This window comes from Passer montanus, unplaced genomic scaffold, assembly GCF_014805655.1.
Source record: "Passer montanus isolate IOZ18808 unplaced genomic scaffold, ASM1480565v1 scaffold71, whole genome shotgun sequence".
NCBI classification, from domain to species: domain Eukaryota; kingdom Metazoa; phylum Chordata; class Aves; order Passeriformes; family Passeridae; genus Passer; species Passer montanus.
The window spans coordinates 3756675-3777471 of NW_024372259.1; the positions used below are offsets into that span (position 1 = coordinate 3756675).

A 20797-nucleotide genomic window follows, 5' to 3' on the forward strand; every position below is an offset into this window, starting at 1 on the left:
AATCATACCAGAGCAAACAAGGTTTTCTTAATAGATTAATTTTTTCATCTTTCTGACATTCCTGAAGATGTTACAGATTTGAAAAAACAACAAAATAATCCCCAAACCAACAACGTATCCCCAAGCCCCTTAACAACAGTTTTGCTATATAAGTTAGGCTAGCTATTGATTGTTTTTTGGGAATTTCTTAATTAGAAACAGGATTGAAAACATGACCAGAGAAACACTATTAAAAAAAAAAATCCAAACAACTGTTTTGGCTTATTTGGAGGATGCAATGAAAGTGGTCTGTTGCTTGTGGACCTGTTGCTGGACAAAGCTCAGAAAGCTGTGTTAACTTGTCTTGGAGCCCTCAAGGATATTTGATTTAAGTATCATTTTATACCAGTTGCAATATTTCAAGTATTAAATATTAATATTAAATAGTACTAATAAATCCAGAGATGTAAGACCAACGGGGAAACAAGTCTTTGCAGATTGTCAGGCATTTTGTTTGAACTGTTGACAACTATTGACGTATTTATCTGCCTGTACAGGTAGTTCTGTGGGGTTTTATCTGACCAAAACTTGTGTGCAGCCATAGCTGTGTTGACCCCTTTGTCATGTGTGGTGTTCTAACCAGCTTTATGATCCGTGTTGTCCATGCAGTCCTAAGCCTGACCCTTATTGATTTGCCGGGAATCACTAAAGTGCCAGTGGGGGATCAGCCTCCGGACATTGAGCAGCAGATCAGAGACATGATAATGCAGTTCATCTCTCGGGAGAACTGCCTGATCCTGGCTGTGACCCCAGCTAACACTGACCTGGCCAACTCAGATGCCCTGAAGCTGGCAAAGGAAGTGGACCCTCAGGGTAAGCAGGATTTAAGCACCACTTTTTGTTCTCAAGTGTAATAACGTAATTGAAAACAACAGACCAACTCTTGTGGGAAATTCTATAATTTATAATATGTAATGTTACATTCTCATACAATCTTCAGCATCACAGTATAACTGTTTGTTAGCTCAGTATTGTTTGGGTAATGTTGCTGTAAATGAATTCTAAAAATGTTTTCACTGTCTCTTACAAGCAAGTGGAGCAGTGCTTATCTATGAATTTTTGTAGTACTGGGCAAAATAGGGGATGGTACTGATGGGATTTCTGGATACTTACATCATAAATTTTATACAGTCATTGTAGGGATGCTGAGCCTTGTTAAGGAGTTTTGAGGAACACATTTCAGCACTGGCAATTATGTTCCCTACCTTTCCAGACATATCAAGTGCTTATCTATGAATTTTTGTAGTACTGGGCAAAATAGGGGATGGTACTGATGGGATTTCTGGATACTTACATCATAAATTTTATACAGTCGTATTGTAGGGATGCTGAGCCTTGTTAAAGAGTTTTGAGGGACACATTTCAGCACTGGCAGTTATGTTCCCCGCCTTTCCAGACATATCGTAACTTGAGTTGGAGCTGTTATTGTCTGATAGCTTTGAGAAGGGCACAGATATGTTGTAACATAATTGTAAGGGGTAATTGTTCTTCTGACTCTAAATGATTCTTCAATAACTTTTTCTTCCTGCTTCCACTCTGGTCAGGCCTTAGAACCATCGGTGTGATCACAAAATTGGACCTGATGGATGAAGGAACAGATGCAAGAGAAGTTCTGGAAAACAAACTCCTTCCTCTTCGTAGAGGTGAGAATGTTCAGCTGCCTTTATTCTTTGCAGTCCAGGAAGTGGTTTGGATAAGGATGGTGTTTGGGAATCCTGGAGATGAATCAAAGGCTTGATGTATGCCTTGCTTCTGCAGTTACCTATTCAGCAAACATAAAGGTGGCTGTGCTAAAAATATCCTTTCTGGACCTGGAAAATCCTTGCTTCCCCTGGAATATGCAATGTAATGCAAGCACACATCATTAGCCAATATTTTTATTTATTTTATTTTTCTGCCAGGTTCCTTGTAACAAAAGAATGGGGTTTTTTTCTTTGCATATGACAGAAGCAAACACCAGAGCTTTGGTAATCTCACTGTAAACCAGTTTTGATCCTTGTCAGAAATTTTCCATGTTCTGGCAGCTACTGCCACATTTGCTCATTCTGTGATTAATATAAAGACTTTTGATTCTAGTTATATTTTGTTGGTGATTTACTGTCTCCTCCCGTGGAACAGGTTGGTCCAGCAAATGAGAAGAAATTTTTTTGGTATTTTTTTTAATGTCATATCATTTATCTGCATAAACCTGTATGCGTATTTAAATTTTATTTGGATTTTTGTTTGCCTGTTTTTAAAGTGGTTTCTTCGGGCTTCACCAGAGTTTCAGATATTTCTCTATTCGAATTGGTGATTTTAAAGGAAGTCTATCTGCTAAATGTAAACAGAATGAACAATTTAGACAGTGTTAAGGTTACTATTCTACTTGTAAAGATAATCTGAAATGCCTGAATTGGAAAAGTTTGTTTGAGCTGAGACAGTCTGGTTCTATTTAAGATTAATTTAGTGGTTCAGGCAATAGCTGCATTGATTTACCCATTGGTTTTGTCTTGTTTTAGGTTATATTGGTGTTGTAAACAGAAGTCAGAAAGACATTGATGGGAAGAAGGACATAAAAGCAGCTATTCTAGCAGAAAGGAAATTCTTTCTTTCCCACCCATCCTACAGGCACATGGCAGATCGGATGGGAACACCATATCTCCAGAAAGTTCTAAACCAGGTAAAACCTGAAAACTTTGTGGGGAAAGGCAGCTTTGTAATGATAGGGCCAATATAAAAACTGTTAAAATGAAGTTGGTCTCTGAACCTCACTCACCTGTCTTGCTTTCAGTGTTTTTAATTTGCACAAGGTAAAAACAAAGTTGTGTATAGCATGTCAGTACAAAAGCTTGCTGTGAGTTGTAGTTTCTCATTTTTACTGGCAGTTCTGTACTCCCCTGTTCTTTAGAGCACTGAATATGAACATCAAAACCAAGATTTGTTTCCCTCCCTGGAAGTATACCATGGTATTCCTCAGTTGTTACATTTAACTTGTCAGTTGCCCAGTGTTTTTGGCATTCCTACAAGTCAAACTTGATACTGTTTTTTCCAGCTCACTGTCAAATTGCAGCTTTTTGTCTGGAATAGACAAAGACCAGGTGAGCCTGGCTTTGTCCATTTTGGACAGCAGCTGGAAACAGCTGGAATGTTCCTGATTAAAGTAGAAAACTAAATGGCTGCTCTGCTTAATTTTTTGGTACAGTGACTTTGCAGCTGTAACTGCAAAGCCGCACTATGAAATGCTCTCAGCTCCCTCAAAAAGACTACTAATGCTATTTATTTGTGCCTCACAGTGAAAGTTTTCATCAGGATGCAAGAACTTGTTTGTACCCTGCAGTTTTTTCTGTGTTTAGAATGTTTTGCCTTGTTTTACATCTTGAAAGTTTAATCCATAGGTCTTAGTTTTGAGACTGAAACACGAGCTGCACACACCTTTCAACTGTCTTGTCTGTCCTGACTCTTTATATGCTATTAACTTTTTTGAGAGCTGTTTTCAATGTTTACCTACTTCAGTAGGAGCTGTTGGACTTCTGTTGCTTTTACTGTGTATAGAATATTGTATATGGAAAGATCTACATAAGTTCTGCCCTTAAGATATTGGGGAACTTTTGTGGTTTCAGGTAATATTTCAGTTTCTTTGTATCCACAAGGTGGTGCTCCAGGGAAACTCCAGCTTTTGCTTTTGTGCCTGTCAGTCTGCTGAGCAACTTTAAACTTGAGTTTATATTTTTTGGTGTATGGCAGTTTAAATGTATAGCTTGTCTGGCTGGGGTCGGGAGAGGGTTTGGGGCATAGTGGAAGAAGTCCAGTTTGCTTTTAATTAAGGAATGTGTACAATACCTGGGAAATTTATGGCACAGGTAAGTCATAGACAGTGCTGTCCTAACATATTTAAACATATATATATATATATTTGTATGTGTATATAAATAAATATATATATATATATGTATAAATATATATTCATAAAAACATGCTGTGGGTGCTCAGAATATCTTTCTTTCCCACTTTGCCTTGTGGCTGTAGCATAAAGGAGTTATGCTGAACAAATATGTAGGGAATTGTGAAACATCCTTAAGAAAAGCAGTAAAATGGGAGTGTGCCATCAGCACAGAGAAATGAGAGGTAATTCTAAATTACCCATGTGATGTGTGTAACTTCTTCAGGTGTAACTATACAGATGTGTAGTAACAGTGAGTGAGAGGATGATGGAATTTTGTGCGCACTAGGAATATTGAATTGTTCTTTAAAAGCCTCCATTGCATCAGAGATCAAAAGGAACGGCACTGGTAAACTAGCACAGGTCATGGCTGATAAGGTTGGCAGTCAGAAGGAAATGGTTGTGCTCCTGCTTTCATCTTTTTGACAGTATAAAAAGAGTTTTATTTGCTTTTTAGCAACTTACCAATCATATTCGGGATACCTTGCCAGCTTTCAGAAGCAAACTCCAGAGCCAGCTGCTTTCCATAGAACATGAAGTAGAGGTATACAAAAACTTCAGACCAGAAGATCCCACCAGAAAAACAAAAGCCCTGTTGCAGTGAGTGTCTTTTGTCTGCTTTTCCACTTTGAATGGGTTTGTTTTGCCTTTTTTCCTCTTCTTTCTGATTGGTTTAAATTTAAACATTAGGATATTGTTAAGGATTCTTTACACAAGCTCCAAAGATTTCTGTATTTGATGTTCCAGAACACTTTATTTATTCCACAATTTCAACAGAATTTTCCCTAAATTAATTTTAGTAATCCTAGAAAAGGGAGAAAGCAGAACAAGGAAAAGGCATGAAGATGGGCAGCAGAGATGATCAAAGGTAAAAAACTGCTTCTGATTGTGTAGACGTATTCTTCTGTCTGCCAAAAAGATGACCTCAAGCGAGGGAGAGACATTGTCTTGGAAGTCTGTAAGATGAGGAGGCTGGAAGAAGAATAAAGAATGCTTCTTTTTCTAGTATAAAAACTTGGCTGTTCAAAAGAACCTAGAGATGGCAAGATCAAAATTAATCAAAGATGGTTGTCCTTCATATTTGGTGCACCTAGGACCCAGAGATCTTTGCTGCAGGAGTTGTCAGTAAAAGTTCAGAAAGCAGCGAGGCAAATTCTTGGGGATTATCATAATCAGTTCTGAACTGATTTTTCCCTGCTGAAGTCACTGTCTGGTTTGGTTCTCATCCACAAAATAAGTCTGTCTGATGAGACTTTGATACCAGCCATGGAACAGAGATCACTGTTCATCTGACTTGGAATCAAGTGCAGGTGGAATCACAGCCCTGTTTTGATTGTGGATTTAGCACCAGGGAGAAAGGACAATGCTGATGTTGTGGATTGAACACCACTCAGCAGCTGCTGCTTTGCTGCATCTGCTTCCTTCCTTCCTTGGCCTGTTTCCAGGGATGCTGCATACTCAGTACTGCCTATCTTTTCACCTGAAAGAGCTGCCATTTTGGGTCTCCCATTTTTTTTGCTTCAGCTGTAGCCCTCTTTGTTTATATGCAACTAAAATTTACCTCTTAGAGAGGAAGCATGTGAAGGAAGAAATGGAAAAGTACCTAGCTCTTCTCTCTTATATGCCTGTTGTCACATTCCTCCTGCTCTGACTGATTTCTGAGCTTTTCAGCATTCTAGTTTCTCTGGGATAGATGGTAGGAGCACTGGATTGTGCTAATGTGGAAATTTGGGGCTGGCTTCGTTCTCTAATTAAAACTTCGGAATTCAGAGGGGAAAGTAATCAGCTGAACTAGAGAGGCTTTCTTGAGCCAGATGAAGACTCTGATTTACTCTTTATTTTTGTAACAACTGTGTCCAAAAGAGCAGACAGTTCCTTGGGACTTTACTGCACATGTTTTGGTTGCAAGAACAGAGGGACATCACCTTTGACTTTTCCATGACTAAGAAAACTCTCCTGTGGGTTTTTTTGAATGCTCCTGCTGCAGAAATCAAAGCAGAGCCAAGAAAGCTGGAGCTTGTGGTGCTGGCACATCACCATGTTAGTACTGGTAGCTGGGCTTGCCTTTTGGCATGGGGAAAAGAAGTTCCTTCCCAATCTCCTCTAAATTTTGCAGCACTGGATTCAGATCATGCTATTAGACTGTACTGCAAGGCACAGGGATGCAGGGGGATGTGTGTAGGTAGGGGTTCTGTGGATTGGCAGCTTGGCTGAATTAGTTGTACGGATACTTTTGGCAATTGCTAAATATGTTTGAATAGGTGGTACTAGTTGCATAGTACTGAAATAAGAGTTGGTAGTTAATAAGCTTAAATTGTTCTGGGTTTTGTTTGTTCTTTTTTCCTTTCCTCCCTCCTTTGCCATTTAGGATGGTACAGCAGTTTTCAGTGGACTTTGAAAAAAGAATTGAAGGATCAGGAGATCAGGTTGATACACTGGAACTTTCAGGAGGTGCCAAAATCAATCGTATTTTCCATGAACGTTTTCCCTTTGAACTTGTGAAGGTATTTATCCATCTTGCTGATGTGCTTTATTTTATTTATGTTTCCTTATGATCATACTGATAGTAGTGTAGCCAAGAAAAGATCTGATTGAAAGAATATGCTTTTAACTGTGGAAGAAATTACATGAAGTTATAATTGAGACATTTGGCTTAATTTCTAGGATTGGACACTAAGACATGCTAAGAATTCTAAAATAAAATAATTAGAATATAATTATAGCCCCAGTTCATACTGTTTTCTGTGCTCTCCTGTTTTATCACAAATGGCATCTTTCTTTGATTAAATGGGGTAGGCAAATAGTTACAGTTGGTAAATTTGACTTGTGTTCAAGTAGCTGCTGTCTATTAAAATGAGAGTTATGGAAAATAGCCCTTTAGGTCCCTTCCAACCCAAATCATTCTATGATGGTTTGACTTGGGTAATGACCCTTTCATTTGCGACAACACTGACTTCTCTTCCAACCAGCTGCCTTCCAAGAAACTTAAAGAAAAACTTTATAACTTCATAATTGAGACAACTCCTCTCTTAAATTTAGTTGAAAACTGTAGAATGGGAAGGGGAGGATAAACAGATCATAATCACGGAAGTTGCACCACTTTGAGAAACCAGGCTTTAAAAAAAAAATGGAGTCTTCCAAATCCTGTTTTTGGCTTACTCTGTCAACTCTTCAAAATCATTCCAGCTGTTGGTATATCTGGAGTGGAAGAGTGTGTGATTTTCAACAACATTTATTGCTGACTGTTGCCTTAGTTCTAAAACATTTAAAATACTTCTGCATTGTTTGGGCTAATTAGAAATTACTATTTTAACAGCTGAACTTGCATGTTTTATGGTTATAGAGGGAGAGGGGATATTTTCTGTTTTGTTGAAACCTTCCCCTGATGTGCTCTTGTGTGCTGCTGTTCCTCTAGATGGAATTCAATGAGAAGGAACTGAGGAGAGAGATAAGTTATGCCATCAAGAATATACACGGGATCAGGCAAGTGCTCCCATGTTTTCCTGCCTGGTCACATGGTACAGGTGGAATATCTTCCCAAAGCATTGCTTACAAGCTTTGTTGTTCTCAGAGTTTTGGGAAATGTGTTTTTTCTTGTATTACTTGATTGGTAAATTCTCAGATTGTTGACCCTGGTAGCCATGGTGCAGGATTTGAACTTTCCTTGCCTGATTGCTGGAGAGGTCTTGATTTATCATAGTGAACTGATAGTTTTGGGTGTGCTTTTACAGTTTAGTTTTTTTCGTATGATTTATCTGCCAAGGTAGACCTTGGAGAAGAGTGTTTGAAAGAGAAGCAAGGCCCATTTGTTTAGAACTGGGTCTGTGGGGCAGCTGTTTATAGATCCATTTACTCTGCAGTGACCAACTGTGAAATTCTCCGTGTTGGACTCTGAGTAGCAAACCTCATTTTGTGGTGTGAGTGAAAAGTGCAGCCATAGGATTCCTATGGATTTGCTGTGCAAGGGATTGTGCATGGAGTGCTGGCAGCTGCCACTCATCCCTAAGGTTTGATGCACTGCTGCTGAGGCTTTACTGCATTATAGCACTACTCCTTAGAGTTCTTACAGTCCTGTTGAAGGAGGTTCATCTTTCAAGAATGTTTTTACTTATATTCTTATATTCTGTGTATATTTTTACACTTCCTTTGAGAAGAGCAAATTTGGTTCTGTGGAAGTCTGTGTAGGGATTGTTATTACTCAGCTCTGAAAGTGAAGATTTGAGCAATTTAGTAAAAAAAAAAAATCTTCCTTGCCTGATGTTTTTATTACTGTCTTACATATTCTTTTATGTCCACAGAACAGGTTTGTTCACTCCAGATATGGCGTTTGAAGCCATTGTTAAAAAACAGATCGTTAAGCTGAAAGGACCTTGCTTAAAAAGTGTGGATCTGGTGATGCAAGAGTTAATCAACACTGTCAAGAAGTGCACTAAAAAGGTAGCTTGCACATAGATCTGGTAATGTAAGGAAAGTGTAATGGTATAGTACATAATATAAAGGCTGTCTTGCATTTTATGGTGCTGTAAGAGATTCCTGATTCAGTCACTTGTTGGACAGAGTAGGACTTTCTCAGGTAATTAATTACAACTTCTGCAAAGTGCTCAGAATAATGTAATCATGGAAAAGTTCATTTTTTTGATTCCTTTGTTTTTATTCTTATGGTGAGAGGTTTTTGAGTCAAGAGATGCCCTCAGTTTCCTCCTTAAAACCATGTTTTCACTTCTTAGCTGACTGGGTGCTTTTGCAGTCTCGCCTGTTCCACCATTCCAATGCAGGGTACCCATAATAGCAAGTACAGGAGTGATTCTGGGGTGTGAGAACAGGTATGAAGAGGTTGTTGAGAAATATTCTCTTGCATTTTTTCTGAAAAAAAAACCCCAATTTTTTATATCAAAGGAGATATTTCTTGAGACCAGAAAGACAAAGAACATAGAGAAGCAGATTTTCTGGTATATTTTCAGCAGAGTTTCCAGGTTTTTTTCACTTTTGTCAAAGTCTGGAAGACTTGTCACTTAAATTAACTGTGCAGATGCTCTTCCCAGTGGTATTTGCCAAATTTACCACTGTTATCTTGCTTTTTTCAGTATTGTTATGTAAAGATGTTGCCACAAGGTGGAGCCTTTAAAAAACAGGACATTTGGAAATCATTTCGAGAACCACTCTGGAATTAGGCCCAGTAGAAGGGAGAGAAACCTCACCCCAGATAGACTGTGTTTCATATGTCCAAAGTGTCTCTTCCTCAGTGTTCCCTGGAGGAAAAGAACAGCAACAATCCAAGGGTTTAGGTCTCTGCAGTCCCTGAACAACAGCAAGTAAGGCTTGCTTTGCAGTGTGATTAACTTCTAGTCCTAAGCCTTTATAATACTTGCTTTCTTCCAAAGAGGAAAGCTGGAGGCTCCCCTGTTTGTATTCCACTGAAGCCCCTCTGCAGGTGTAAATTTCTGTTAATTTTCTGTTTCAGTTGGCAACATATCCAAGGTTGTGTGAGGAGACAGAAAGAATTGTTGCTGGCTACATTCGTGAGAGAGAAGAGAAGACCAAGGATCAGGTGAGAATAAATAGGAGCTGTGACAGTTTGGGGAAGTGTGTGAGGGAGAAGAGTTCTTACTTCAAAGTGCAGTAGGACAATGAAAGATGTTATAGTTTTTTAATGGTCTGTGCATTGTAGAGAGGAAGAAAAATTGCTTCTTTACCACTGAGCTTTGACAGAGGCTAGAATTGTTACAGAAAGGTTAAATAGTGTTGTCTTGCTCCTGTGCCAGTGTGCCAACTTGTTAGCTGGGCCACTAGAGCTGTTTGTGGGAAATCAATATTGATTAAACAAATGCACACAGGAATGGCTTATTTCTACTTTGTTTCAAGGTGTTGATAACATACCCATCCCATGCACCCACCCCTCACCTTAATTACAGTGAGGCTCACAAACAATTGTACTGGGACCCATGAGGGAGAGACAAGCTTTCCTTCAAGTTCAAAAAAAGCTAAAAACCAAATTAAAATTCAGAAACATTTGGTCAAAGCACTCATCACTTAGCCAAACATTCCAAATCCAGAAAACTACAAATCTGAGATTACATGTAAGAAAATCCAGTGGAAGGGATTTGGAATTATTGTCTGGAGACTGCAGAAATATTTGGGGAAGAAGAGCTCAGCAGAACTCCTAAGCTGTTCTGGACTCCTGGCTTTCTAGTCCTGTCCCTGTGCAAGTTAGGGAGCTGTGCAGCACATCCTGCTGCTTTAATCTGTGCTGCAAATGTAGTCATAAAAAAAATTCAACCAAAAAATTATTAGCTGGACTTGTACTTGCAGGGAGTTCTAGTCAGAACACTGTTATCTGAAAATTTTGGACAAAATACAAGTTGTTTAAAATAATTGAGTTTTATTTTCCTGTTCTTCATTGTATGCACATACCTATCTCTCAGAACAAAGAACAAAATATGGGCTTTCTGTAAAATGCCAAAAATTGACCAAATAGGTTTTTGTCACATTCACATGGCCATTTATGATGTTAGCAGTTATCCTTATAAATCAAAACACCAGTGAGAATGTTTTCAGAGGTAAGAGATGGAGCAAAAACATAGTGGGGATTTGAGTCTAAGTGAGGCTCTAATATCTTCTGGGAATTGTGAAGAATTTGGGAGTGATGCTGTATTTGAGGAACTGTGTAGAAATAAGGTTGAAGAGATGGAATGCCACCATTTGGTGACAATAGGTTCTTTCCTTGCTCCCTCTGATAAATGGAAGTCTGAAAAGTTGAAGTGCAGTCTTATGCATATTCCAGAGCCTCTTGGAGGGTGGAAGGGAATTTTTTATTGTTATCTTAGCAAGTTCTTTGCTGAGTTAGATTGTCAAGGTTGAATCAAATTCTCTGTGGGCTGCTGAAAGACTGACAAGTGATAAGTACACAAATCATTGTGTTACTTTGTTGATAGCCCTTCTCTCAATCCAGTTGTGCACACCAGAATGGCTGGACTGGACATTTTCTGGGCCAGGACTGGATTATTTATCACTTCTTTGTGTGGTTTATAAAGTCTAGGTACCTGGATTTTAGGTTTAAGGTTTAGGTTCCTTGTTGGCTTGGCTGGAATGCTCCAGATAGACAGAATTTGCTTAACTTGCAAAATGCAGAGCTGGAATCTATGTTATATGATTATTAAAATTCTCTCTGCCTGTGTATGATTTATCTTAATTGAATGGGCAAGGGCCAAGAAGGTAAAAAATGGGGTCTGTTAGGAAAAATAGTAGGAAGAGGGAATAGGACTTCTGTAGTCTAACTTATTAAATAAGCGCAGAAACAGAAGCGGTGGAATTTAGAAAATATTGGTTTTGGCTTGAACAATTATGAAAACAATATTCACTAATGCAGAGAACTCGAGAGTTCTGGTTTTTTTCTTCCTTCCTTTTCTTCAGTCTCTCTCTTCCACCTTACCCATCCTATTTTGCTCTCCTGTCTCCCATAACAGATGCTGCTGCTCATTGATATCCAGGTTTCTTATATCAACACCAACCATGAAGACTTCATTGGCTTTGCAAAGTAAGTACATGGAAAATTTGTTATAAAGACACTGCCAGGCTTTTTTTTTATTTGCTTGGCATTTATTTATTATGCTCAGAACACAAGTCCTGAAGTATGACAGTGAAGATCCAGGCTGCAGAGTCCCAGAGATGCAGGACCATGCTCTTTCTCAATAGCCACAATGCTGAAGTCTGTCCCAGTTGCAGGGAAGTCTTCACCCAGATCACAAGCCTGGTTTCACTGAAGCTGGAACTTAGGTCTTGGTCTGGAGTCACAACGCATGTCAGGACACAGAAGTGGATATTGGTGCTCTTTCCACATTGTTATTAATGCATACTTTGGGAGCTGTGATTCTGTGTGAAACAGTTTTGCTCAGAATAATGGATGTCACTGAATTAAAAGTGTGCCTGCTGTTTGGCTGCAGAGAATAATAGTAGCAGAATGCCCTGCAGGGCCTGGTTTGACGTTCTCCTTGCTTAATTGAAAAGGCTGTGAGAATATTTTCCAGAATGTTCTCCCTCAGTTTCCAGCAATTTGTGCCTCAGGGATTTCATACCAACATTTTGACACTAGTAAAAACATTAAAGATGTCTTCACTCTTTGAAGAATAAATGTTCCTTCAGACACATTCATGCCGTATTTGCCATAACAGTGATTGGAATGACAACAGGTTTGGGCCATGTGAGATGTTGGCAACAAATTTTGGCACCACAGTAGTACTTGACTGTGGCCATTTCTAGTTAGCACTGTGAAGGAAGGTGCACATCTTTGGCAGTGTGCCTTGAAGGTTTAAAACATGGCGTTCAGTTAGCTGAGGGGAGAAGGCAATGGCAGGCACTGTTTATGTGTTTGATTTGAGCAACTTTCTCTAGAATTGTTTGTGGGTCCTAGATATCGTTATCAGTTCTCTTGACAAATAACAGGATGTTGTAGGAATGGTGGCTGGCCTTCTAGAGGTCAAGATAACAACCTGCCTGCTATTTGCTACTCTTCATCCTTTTCTGACAGGAAAAAGGCTGCTAAAAACACTCCATGTATATTCATGGTGTGTGTTGTGACCTTGGGAAGTCACATAGTCCCACCTCCTGCTCAGAGGAGGGTCCATGCTGAGTTCAGACCAGGCTACTCAGGATTTTGTCCAATCAGATCTGGAGAATTCCCAAAATTGGAGATTTTCCAGCCTTTCTATGCTAGCCTGTTCCAATGCTTGCCTCACCTCACTATGAAAAGACTTTTCCTTGTGTCAAGTTGAAACTTTCCATATTTTAGTACTGGATTCTGGAATTCCAGGTGTATCTGTAGCTGTTTCATTATGTTTCTCCCCTGGAAAAATTCCCCTCATGGGTGCTGCTCCTGCAGCTTCCATGGTCTTTGCTGCTGTGTCTTTACAATTCCCAAGTTAAATTTCTTGAGAAAGCTGCTTCCTCTTTTGCCAGCTGAGATCTGGAAATCCCCAAGTGCTGTGTATGGGGCGTAAGCAGCTAACAAGTGACTCTTGGCTTAAGTTCACTGGTAAGTTTAAGCAAGGATTTCTCTAGGTTGGAATAGATGGGAAGGAAAGTAGCCTTGTTGACTTCTGCCCAGCTAAAAGAGAATTTGGATAGCAAAGAAGAATTTAAAATATATTCACTAATGAGACACATGGGAGAAAATACTGATTTGAAACTATAAGTGTATTATTGTTACAGCAGTTATGTTAGAACTGGAAAATGAAGTAAGTTGGGTAGCACAGGGGCTTATGCAGTATCTGAAGATCCTGGACTACAGATTCCCCAGATTCCCTGATGTTTCCTTTCCTCTGCTGAGCCTTCTAGCCTCTTGTCTTGTGCAGCTGCAGTAACAGTGTAAGTCCTGTCAACCTTGGTCATAAGAATGAGAGCACAAGATATTACAAACTACTCTGCAGCACTGCAGGACCTGAGGCAGGTACAGTGCAATGTGAATTGTCTTGAGAGGGGTTTAACAAGGCCAGTATTTAGAACAAATTTGCAGAGTTATAAAATTGCAAAATTTTACAATATTAATCTTTGTCTTGTTTGGCAGAACAAATGGCAAAATTCTGGGCTTGGGTTTGTTTCCAGTTGGTATAACTCAAGAACAGCTACATGCTTCAGTCTGCATGAAGAGTAATTTGTATTTAGAACATTAAATAGAGGACTAATTGCTGGGCTATTTCTAAAAGGCATGGGTTTCTTTGTATGATGTTAATGGTATAATTAGCTTTTCTAAGGTGATTAAATTAAGAAAAAAAGAAAACTTAGATGATGCACCAGAGACATCAAGCCAAACACAGTGAGTACGCACAAGGACTAAATATCCTTGTGGATCTGCTCCCAGACAGCATGTGGACTGCTGCTTTGATGGTGTGGTCCAAAGGACAGCATCAGAATTTGGACTAGGGCTGAGTTGGGTGCTTCATCAATTCTTTGGAGCAGCAGCTGTGCACCAAGCAGCAGGACTGGCCACAGGCTCTGATCCAAGCTCACCTCTGCCTTTCTCTGTCAGAGCAGCCTTTGTAGCTGCTGGCATATGGATGCTTCTGTCTTCAGTGAATCAATGCCTGGTGAAATGGTATAATCTAATCCAAACAAAACTTCCTGTCACCAGTGAAGTGCTGGTGGCTGAGTAGTCAAAGCCTGCTCTTGGAATGCTTTTCTTCTTCTTTCCAGCAATATTTTAATTTTGTGGCCTAACACAAACCGCCACATAATGCAAATGCTTTTAGAATTAATGGCAACTTGTTTGGTTTTGAGACAGGAGTGTGTTTTGTTTCAGGAACTGGGATTACCAAGTTCAGGAATTGAGCAAAATATATTAAATATGGTTTAATTTCAAATGTGCTCTATTCTTACAAGATTTCAACTTTGAACCAGTTTATGAAGGCTTCATCCATTGGTTATATTTACACCCTCAAAGTGCATATAAATATTAGAATAATATCCAAAACAAATTGTCAAGACAAAGCTATTAAGGAGCCTCCAGCAGGGGAGGTTTTAGTTGTACTGCTCTAAATAACAAAAATGGCTTGCTTTTTGTCTCTTCTGAATATTTATAGAGGCTAATGTTTCCAAAGTTGCCCACATGAGCCATAATTTTTCTGTGCTTTTAGTAACCTTTACCAATGCAAGAAGCATGTTGTTGCAAAGGCGGTGATTGGTAGGAGCTGTCTGCTGTGTATGTCCCTTCTGTCCTTAGCAGGCAAATATCATCAGGTAGAAAAGCAGTTGAAATATGCACATATATGCAATGATTTTCCTGTGTTTCTTTTGCTGTGTTAATCTAGCTTTCTCTGCTGGAATCAAAAGTAACTATTACTGCTAAAATTATTCCTCAGGAACTGGCTTAGTTCAAGTTTCCTCAGCATAACTCTTTTCCTCTGCTTCCCTTAGTGCCCAACAAAGAAGCAGTCAGGTTAACAAAAGTGCAGTGGGAAATCAGGTAGGCACCTAACAGAGAATGGATAATGGCATGTGCAAGTTAATCCAAGCTGTTTGGTTTTCTTGGCTGCATTTTCTGTTTTAAGTGTATCATTTACCTTTGTTTGCTTCAAACATACATAATTGTGTCCTCATTGCCTTGTTTTGCTGAACTTTTCAAAGCCGCCTGATTCCATTGTTATCATCATTTGCTGTTTAGCATTTCTGCTGCTGCTTGCACTGCTGGTGAGTGTCTTCCCTCCCATGCTGTTCAGTGCCTTCAATCCTCATGTTACACATCTCTGTTTTGTCATTAACTGCAAACTTGTGAATTTCAGAATCCCAAATGCTGGTGAGTACTTGCCTGTGTGTGCTTTGTGTGTTTTGCTACTCCTGATGTGTTCACAGCTGAACTGCAGTGAAGGGCAAGTCAGCAAGCAAATGTGGATTTGCCTTTACCTCTTCTGAAACCTTTCAGCTGACAAGCACACAGTTGCTGACTATGTACCATAGGCCTTTCTCAAAATAAAGAACAAATGGTTTATGATCTCAGATTAATTAGTATCTTCACGGAGATTCTTCAATGAAATTGTTTCTTTTTGTCATGTAAGAATATGGGACTGATTCTGCAAGGTGCTTGGTGCTCCTGAGCCTGCCTTCCCTCTCTGCTTTTGGGTGGGTCAGGGGTTCTCAGTACTTGGCAGGATGAGTCCTCCTCTTAATATGAGATGAAAATAAGCAAAATGCTACCATTTGGAGTTTTTGCTCACTTTGAGGTTTTTGCAAAGTCTTAAACAGAAAAAAAAATTGTTATGGAACTAGTACATACTTGAGAATGAAATAAAAAGATGATGAAATTTTATTTAATTACCAGTATTGAATATCTTCCTGATGTTTTCACATGCAATTTGGTCAAACAATGCTCAGGAGGTTTCACTTCCTGATCAAGGTTTTCAAATGTGACAACTGAGTTTAGATCCAAGTGATAAACCTGAAATTTCAGAAAGTCTCCTATTCTGCTGCTGTTGTAGACAAGAGCTCTTGGCAAGAGTTCTAGTCATCATTTTGGGGCTAGAAATTCAATCTCTTCCTCTCACCAAGAAATTGCTAGTTATTTTCAGGATATTTCCTAAAATAATCCAGCTTCTTCTTGGATGCGATGGTTCCCCACAGCCTGACCAGCATGAGTGGCATTTTTGATATAATATATGGTTTGGATTAAAATGAAAAAAAACCCTGGAAGGTCTAAACACTGCAATGGCTTCAAAGAGCAGCCTCTCCCCTCTGAGGAGGGATTTCCTTCTTATCTAGCTGTGCCGGAACATGTGTCAAACACAACGACTGTCATCACTTTGGAGTGTCCCATAAAAGGAGAAGCAACCAATTATCTGGCTCTTCAAAAATACACAAATAAAATGAATGATTTTTTAATTGAGTGAATGTTTTCTCTCCAAAGAAGTGAAGAAAAAGCTTGGCGTTTTAAATGCAATGTTGAAACTTGGTTACTTGTGGTATAAAGGACTTTGCTGAACCTTTTATTGTAGAGATAATAAACAGATGTTTGTAAGTTGATTGTTTGGAGTTGAAAAGAATGAGAAAATGTTTCTGAAATAAAACTTCATTTTTGCAATTTGCTGTTTCAGGGAACCAATCTACCGCCTTCAAGGCAAATTGTACGAGCTAAGTTCTGTAAGCTTTATTGTTGCTTTTTCATTTAGCTTCTCAGAGGGCAAAATTTGTCTCTAACTCATTGGTTTGTCGAATACTTGCTGCTGAACTATTTAATGTTAAGCTGTCTTGTCTGTAACACTTCTTCAACAAAGTGTAGTTGCAGTTCATCACTTAACTGCTACTAACCTGCTGTTACCAGTCTGAAATAGTATAACTTAAAATATTGTAGAAGACTTTGCATCAAATTAATATTTTTGTAGTTTAACAATTTTTTAAACTAAAATGACTAATTGGTGTTTATTTTATTATAAAACTGGAAAGCAGTTTTTATCTAAGTGCCTCTATTCATAGTAAACCTCTCTTTGTAAGGTGGGCAAATAAGTTTCTGGTAACCAAAAGGAAACATTAGCTCTGGTGTAAATGAACATGCTGTTTATGGATACAGGTACTGTTCTTGGTGGTTTGTTTATATCAAGGAAATACTTTGGATAGAAAAATGAGTTTTATGAATGAAAATATTTAAAGCCTTTTTAACATTCTCTTCATAGCACCAGGAGGATCAATATATCACGGAGAGACTCTTTTCTAACCCTTCCACTTCATGAGTAAATAAATATGTGAATGTCTTTAATATTACTAATTAGAATTAATTGTCTAAACTGCAGTTAATTTTATAACAAGTTACTACCGCTTCAGTGATGGTAAGGTATAAGAAATAAATTTCTGTATTCTGTGTACTCTTTGGCAATATCTGTGATGAAAACATACATTTTTTCAGTTTGTTGCCACATCATCAAATTCTATTAGTTATCATTTTAAAGTAAACTTATATTCACTTATGGAAAAAGACAGCACTGACTTTAGCAGCAGTTGAATTGCCCCCTTTTGGGAGATCAAGATCACTGAATTTTCCCAAAATAGTGGGATGCTCATTTGCAATAGTTTGCTTTTCTTTTTTAGTAGCTTGCTTTGGGCTGGAATGATGCAGATAACTATTAACTATTTCTGTGTATCTTGGAAATAAGATGAGCACAGCAACACCTTATTTTGGACAATAATGCAAATTCCTCTTAGCATGTTTTTCTCCTTTTTCCTCTACTACTAATTTATCCTCTCACACTTAATCTTTGGCCTTTTTTTGTTTGTCTTTTCTTTGCTACCGCCTGAGGTTTTGACCTGACTCCACAAAGTTTCTTTTTAAGCCACAGGTTAGTCTGTCTTCTCATTTGCTTGGAGTAATCTGTGCAATGCTTGGTTTTACACAGCACACCAGCAGGGCTTGGCTCCTGAAAACTGACCCACTCTTAATTGTGTATGTCGTGTGCTGAGATTTGTTTTGGTGACTAAAATTCAATGTTTTAAACTCCCCTTCAGGATAAAGCTTTAAAGATGAAGGTGTCATTGCTTCATGAGCCCAATTGGTGTGTGTGAGAGTACAAGACACTCAAATTATAGATGATTATGTATCATTTATAGGAGATTCTGTCCTCCTATGGCAAAATCCTCTGCTGTGCTTGAAGTAGTCCTGTAACTGGAGAAGGGGCTTAATGTGACCTGTGAGTTTCAAGGCACTGTTCGTGTGATGTGGAGGTTTAGGTTTGAGGAGTTTGTTTGATCTGCCTCTCTTCAGTGTTACACCAACAATCTGATTCATTTCTTCTGGACACAAGTAGCATTCAGACCCTCTCAGCTGGCTTGAACTATAGTCCTAATAAGTAACTTTTCCCCTTGTAACCCCCCCTTTTTTTTTTCTTTTAATCCTGTGTTGTAGCATTCTTTGCCATTTCTTTTCTTCAGATATGCTTAAATCCTATTATCTTGCATGACCCAGGAAAAAAAATGCTTGTAGAATTTTTTTAGGCAATCAGATGGAAATGGAGACTTGTGCCATGGTCAGTGAGGTTGTCATAAAAAATCATGACAAAGCTGTTCTGTTAAGAAATGTCAGTATTTCTATGAAAGAGGTGGTGCTCATGAGCTAACACATTAAAAAATATTTCAAAATTCAGCAGCATGTGACCTGCTGGTTTGAATTTTCACTTTATCAAGTCTAGAGGAGTATTGCTGTTCTAAATGGCCTTTTTTTTTTAGATTAATATCCCTTCATGTTTGACTTACCTCAGTCTTTGTTTAACTATATTTGGAAGTATATTTCAGGTTTTTACCCTGGAGAGCTTTGCTCCAGTAAAGACTAAATTATTCTTTAAAGCAGACATGTTTTTAGGACTTCAGCCTCTGTCACTAATTTTAAGTTATGTAATACATTGTGCAGTGATTTGTAGGGAAGCAGTGTCACGAGATCTTGGCTGTGTTCAGTATCAGAGCAGATCTGATCAGTTTATGCTGGGGCATTTGGCAAATTGCAGTGAAATACTGTAGTGCACTTCCCCTCTAATACGTTACAGCTTCTCTAGTGTGAGGATCTTCATGACTGAATTCAAACAACCAACAGCTTCTAAGGATGCTTCCCTGAGTAGGTTTTCTAATTTTTATTCTCTCCATGTGCTTACTGTTCGGTAGCACATGTTGTAATGGCAGTGGTTGGAAGATGGAGTGGTACTGGGGTTGTGTTTTGTGCTCAGAATTATTTCAGTGGGGTTACACAACACAACTTTAATGGTGTCACATAAACAATTACTGCTGCTTCTGTTCTGTATCCAGTCTCGTGATTCTCTCTCTTGTGTTTCTGTCTGCTCAATTTCATGTATCTCTCTTATCTTGAAGTCATCCTTCAAATACTTCTTTAGAAAATCCGCAAGTGTCCCATTTCTTTCAATATATTTCTTTTACAAATGCCTTATTTGATTTAGTGCAATTAAAGTCATGCAGCAACACATAAAATGTGCTTATTGTGTCAAATCCTGCTTTCCTGTTTGTCCATGAAGTGGTGGAGGGTAAGAACAACAAATATGATTTGGGTTTTGTTGCAGCTGAACTATGAGAAACTGATTTCCTTCTGGCTTGTTCGTGTGCATTCAGAGGCTCTGAGTTTCATTTTTCAGTCACCCAGATTAGGTATCAGGATCCTGAAGGAAGGAACTGTGTCATCTCTTGTTCATCCTGTGCATGGAGTCCAGCTACCGGTCAGAATATTGTCTCCAGTAGCTTCTGGCTGTGCCCATGTTTTTCACCTTCCTGAGGTTCATAACTTATGTCACTAACATCCGCTCTGCACAGAATGACATTTAGAAACATGATAGAAAAGAGTGAAATGGATCTCTCAGATACCCAATGAGAAGAAGGACTAGTGAGAGCAGTGATGAAACATAGGTAACACAACAGTTTAAAAAACTGCAAAATAATAATTCTCTATCAGATTTTTTTGAACTTTGGAAGTGTCTTTGAAAATCTTACCATACTATTGCCTGTGGAAGAACACTTCTAAAATATAGCTAGAGTCTAAGGTGTCATTCAGCTTCTCTGGAAAGTGAAACTATGTTCCTTAATCTCACTTTTTCTTGCATTAAACCTTGATCCAACATCTCCCTCTCCTTCATGTCCAACACTGATACTGAGTCTTCTGTAAGTGTAGCTTTTTGTAGTTAACACAATGTGCCTGGGAAATGGGAAAATTCAATGAAAAGGACATGAGGCTTAGCACACTAAGCTCATCTTCTCCCTCTTGCTGTCTCCTGGAACAGCTTCCTAGTATTTTAGATTGTGATGACCTGTTGTAGAGTCCACTATATTTTAGAGAACACAGAACTCTGTTTCCCTAGAGGGGTATAGATAAACTAGTCTAGAAATTTCACATGAAAAACACACACCCAGAATATTGCTGTAGGTTGGTGTCCTGCTCTTCTGCAGGAATGTGTGGAAATGACAGCTGGATCTAGTCCTTAGCACACAGGATTTTTGAGGAAACTTCTGGCAAATTCCTTCCTTTATGAACCAGTGACCAGAGATTGTCGTGGTAAGTCAGATTGTTTCTGTCCACAGCCCATGATGGCTGCACATTTATGGGGAGATGTGTTGGACTGGAGCATGACACAATTCCTACCTTAGAAGTATTGAAATCTTCAGTGCTTCTTAAGTGGTTTGTATAGTTTAGTTTTTAAAATATTGGCTTGGTCTGTTCTGAGAACTCCACCACAAATGCCTTCTTGTTGAATTGAGAAAATGGGACTCTTACTAATCTGTTACAGAGCCTGTGGTAATGGTGAGGGAGAGGATGGAATAAGCACAGAGTGTTCCCTTCCCCTTCCCCTTCCCCTTCCCCTTCCCCTTCCCCTTCCC

The 20797-nt window shown here is 38.8% G+C and overlaps 1 protein-coding gene across 8 annotated transcripts in view; it reads left to right on the forward strand.

Moving 5' to 3' along the window:
* The window catches only part of DNM3 (dynamin 3), a 174049-nt gene that overhangs the window by 26421 nt on the left and 126831 nt on the right, over positions 1 to 20797 (forward strand). For 5 of the 8 annotated variants that reach the window (XM_039730221.1, XM_039730222.1, XM_039730223.1 and 2 more), the window contains exons 4-14: positions 649 to 852; positions 1584 to 1682; positions 2538 to 2698; positions 4416 to 4558; positions 6327 to 6462; positions 7374 to 7441; positions 8257 to 8395; positions 9420 to 9506; positions 11422 to 11492; positions 14864 to 14912; positions 16534 to 16563. In XM_039730221.1, coding sequence (XP_039586155.1) covers positions 649 to 852; positions 1584 to 1682; positions 2538 to 2698; positions 4416 to 4558; positions 6327 to 6462; positions 7374 to 7441; positions 8257 to 8395; positions 9420 to 9506; positions 11422 to 11492; positions 14864 to 14912; positions 16534 to 16563 — 1187 coding nt within the window. Of the gene's footprint in view, positions 1 to 648; positions 853 to 1583; positions 1683 to 2537; positions 2699 to 4415; positions 4559 to 6326; positions 6463 to 7373; positions 7442 to 8256; positions 8396 to 9419; positions 9507 to 11421; positions 11493 to 14863; positions 14913 to 16533; positions 16564 to 17763; positions 17770 to 20797 lie in introns of all 8 variants that reach the window. The other 3 variants (XM_039730225.1, XM_039730226.1, XM_039730224.1) reach the window with 2 other exon arrangements.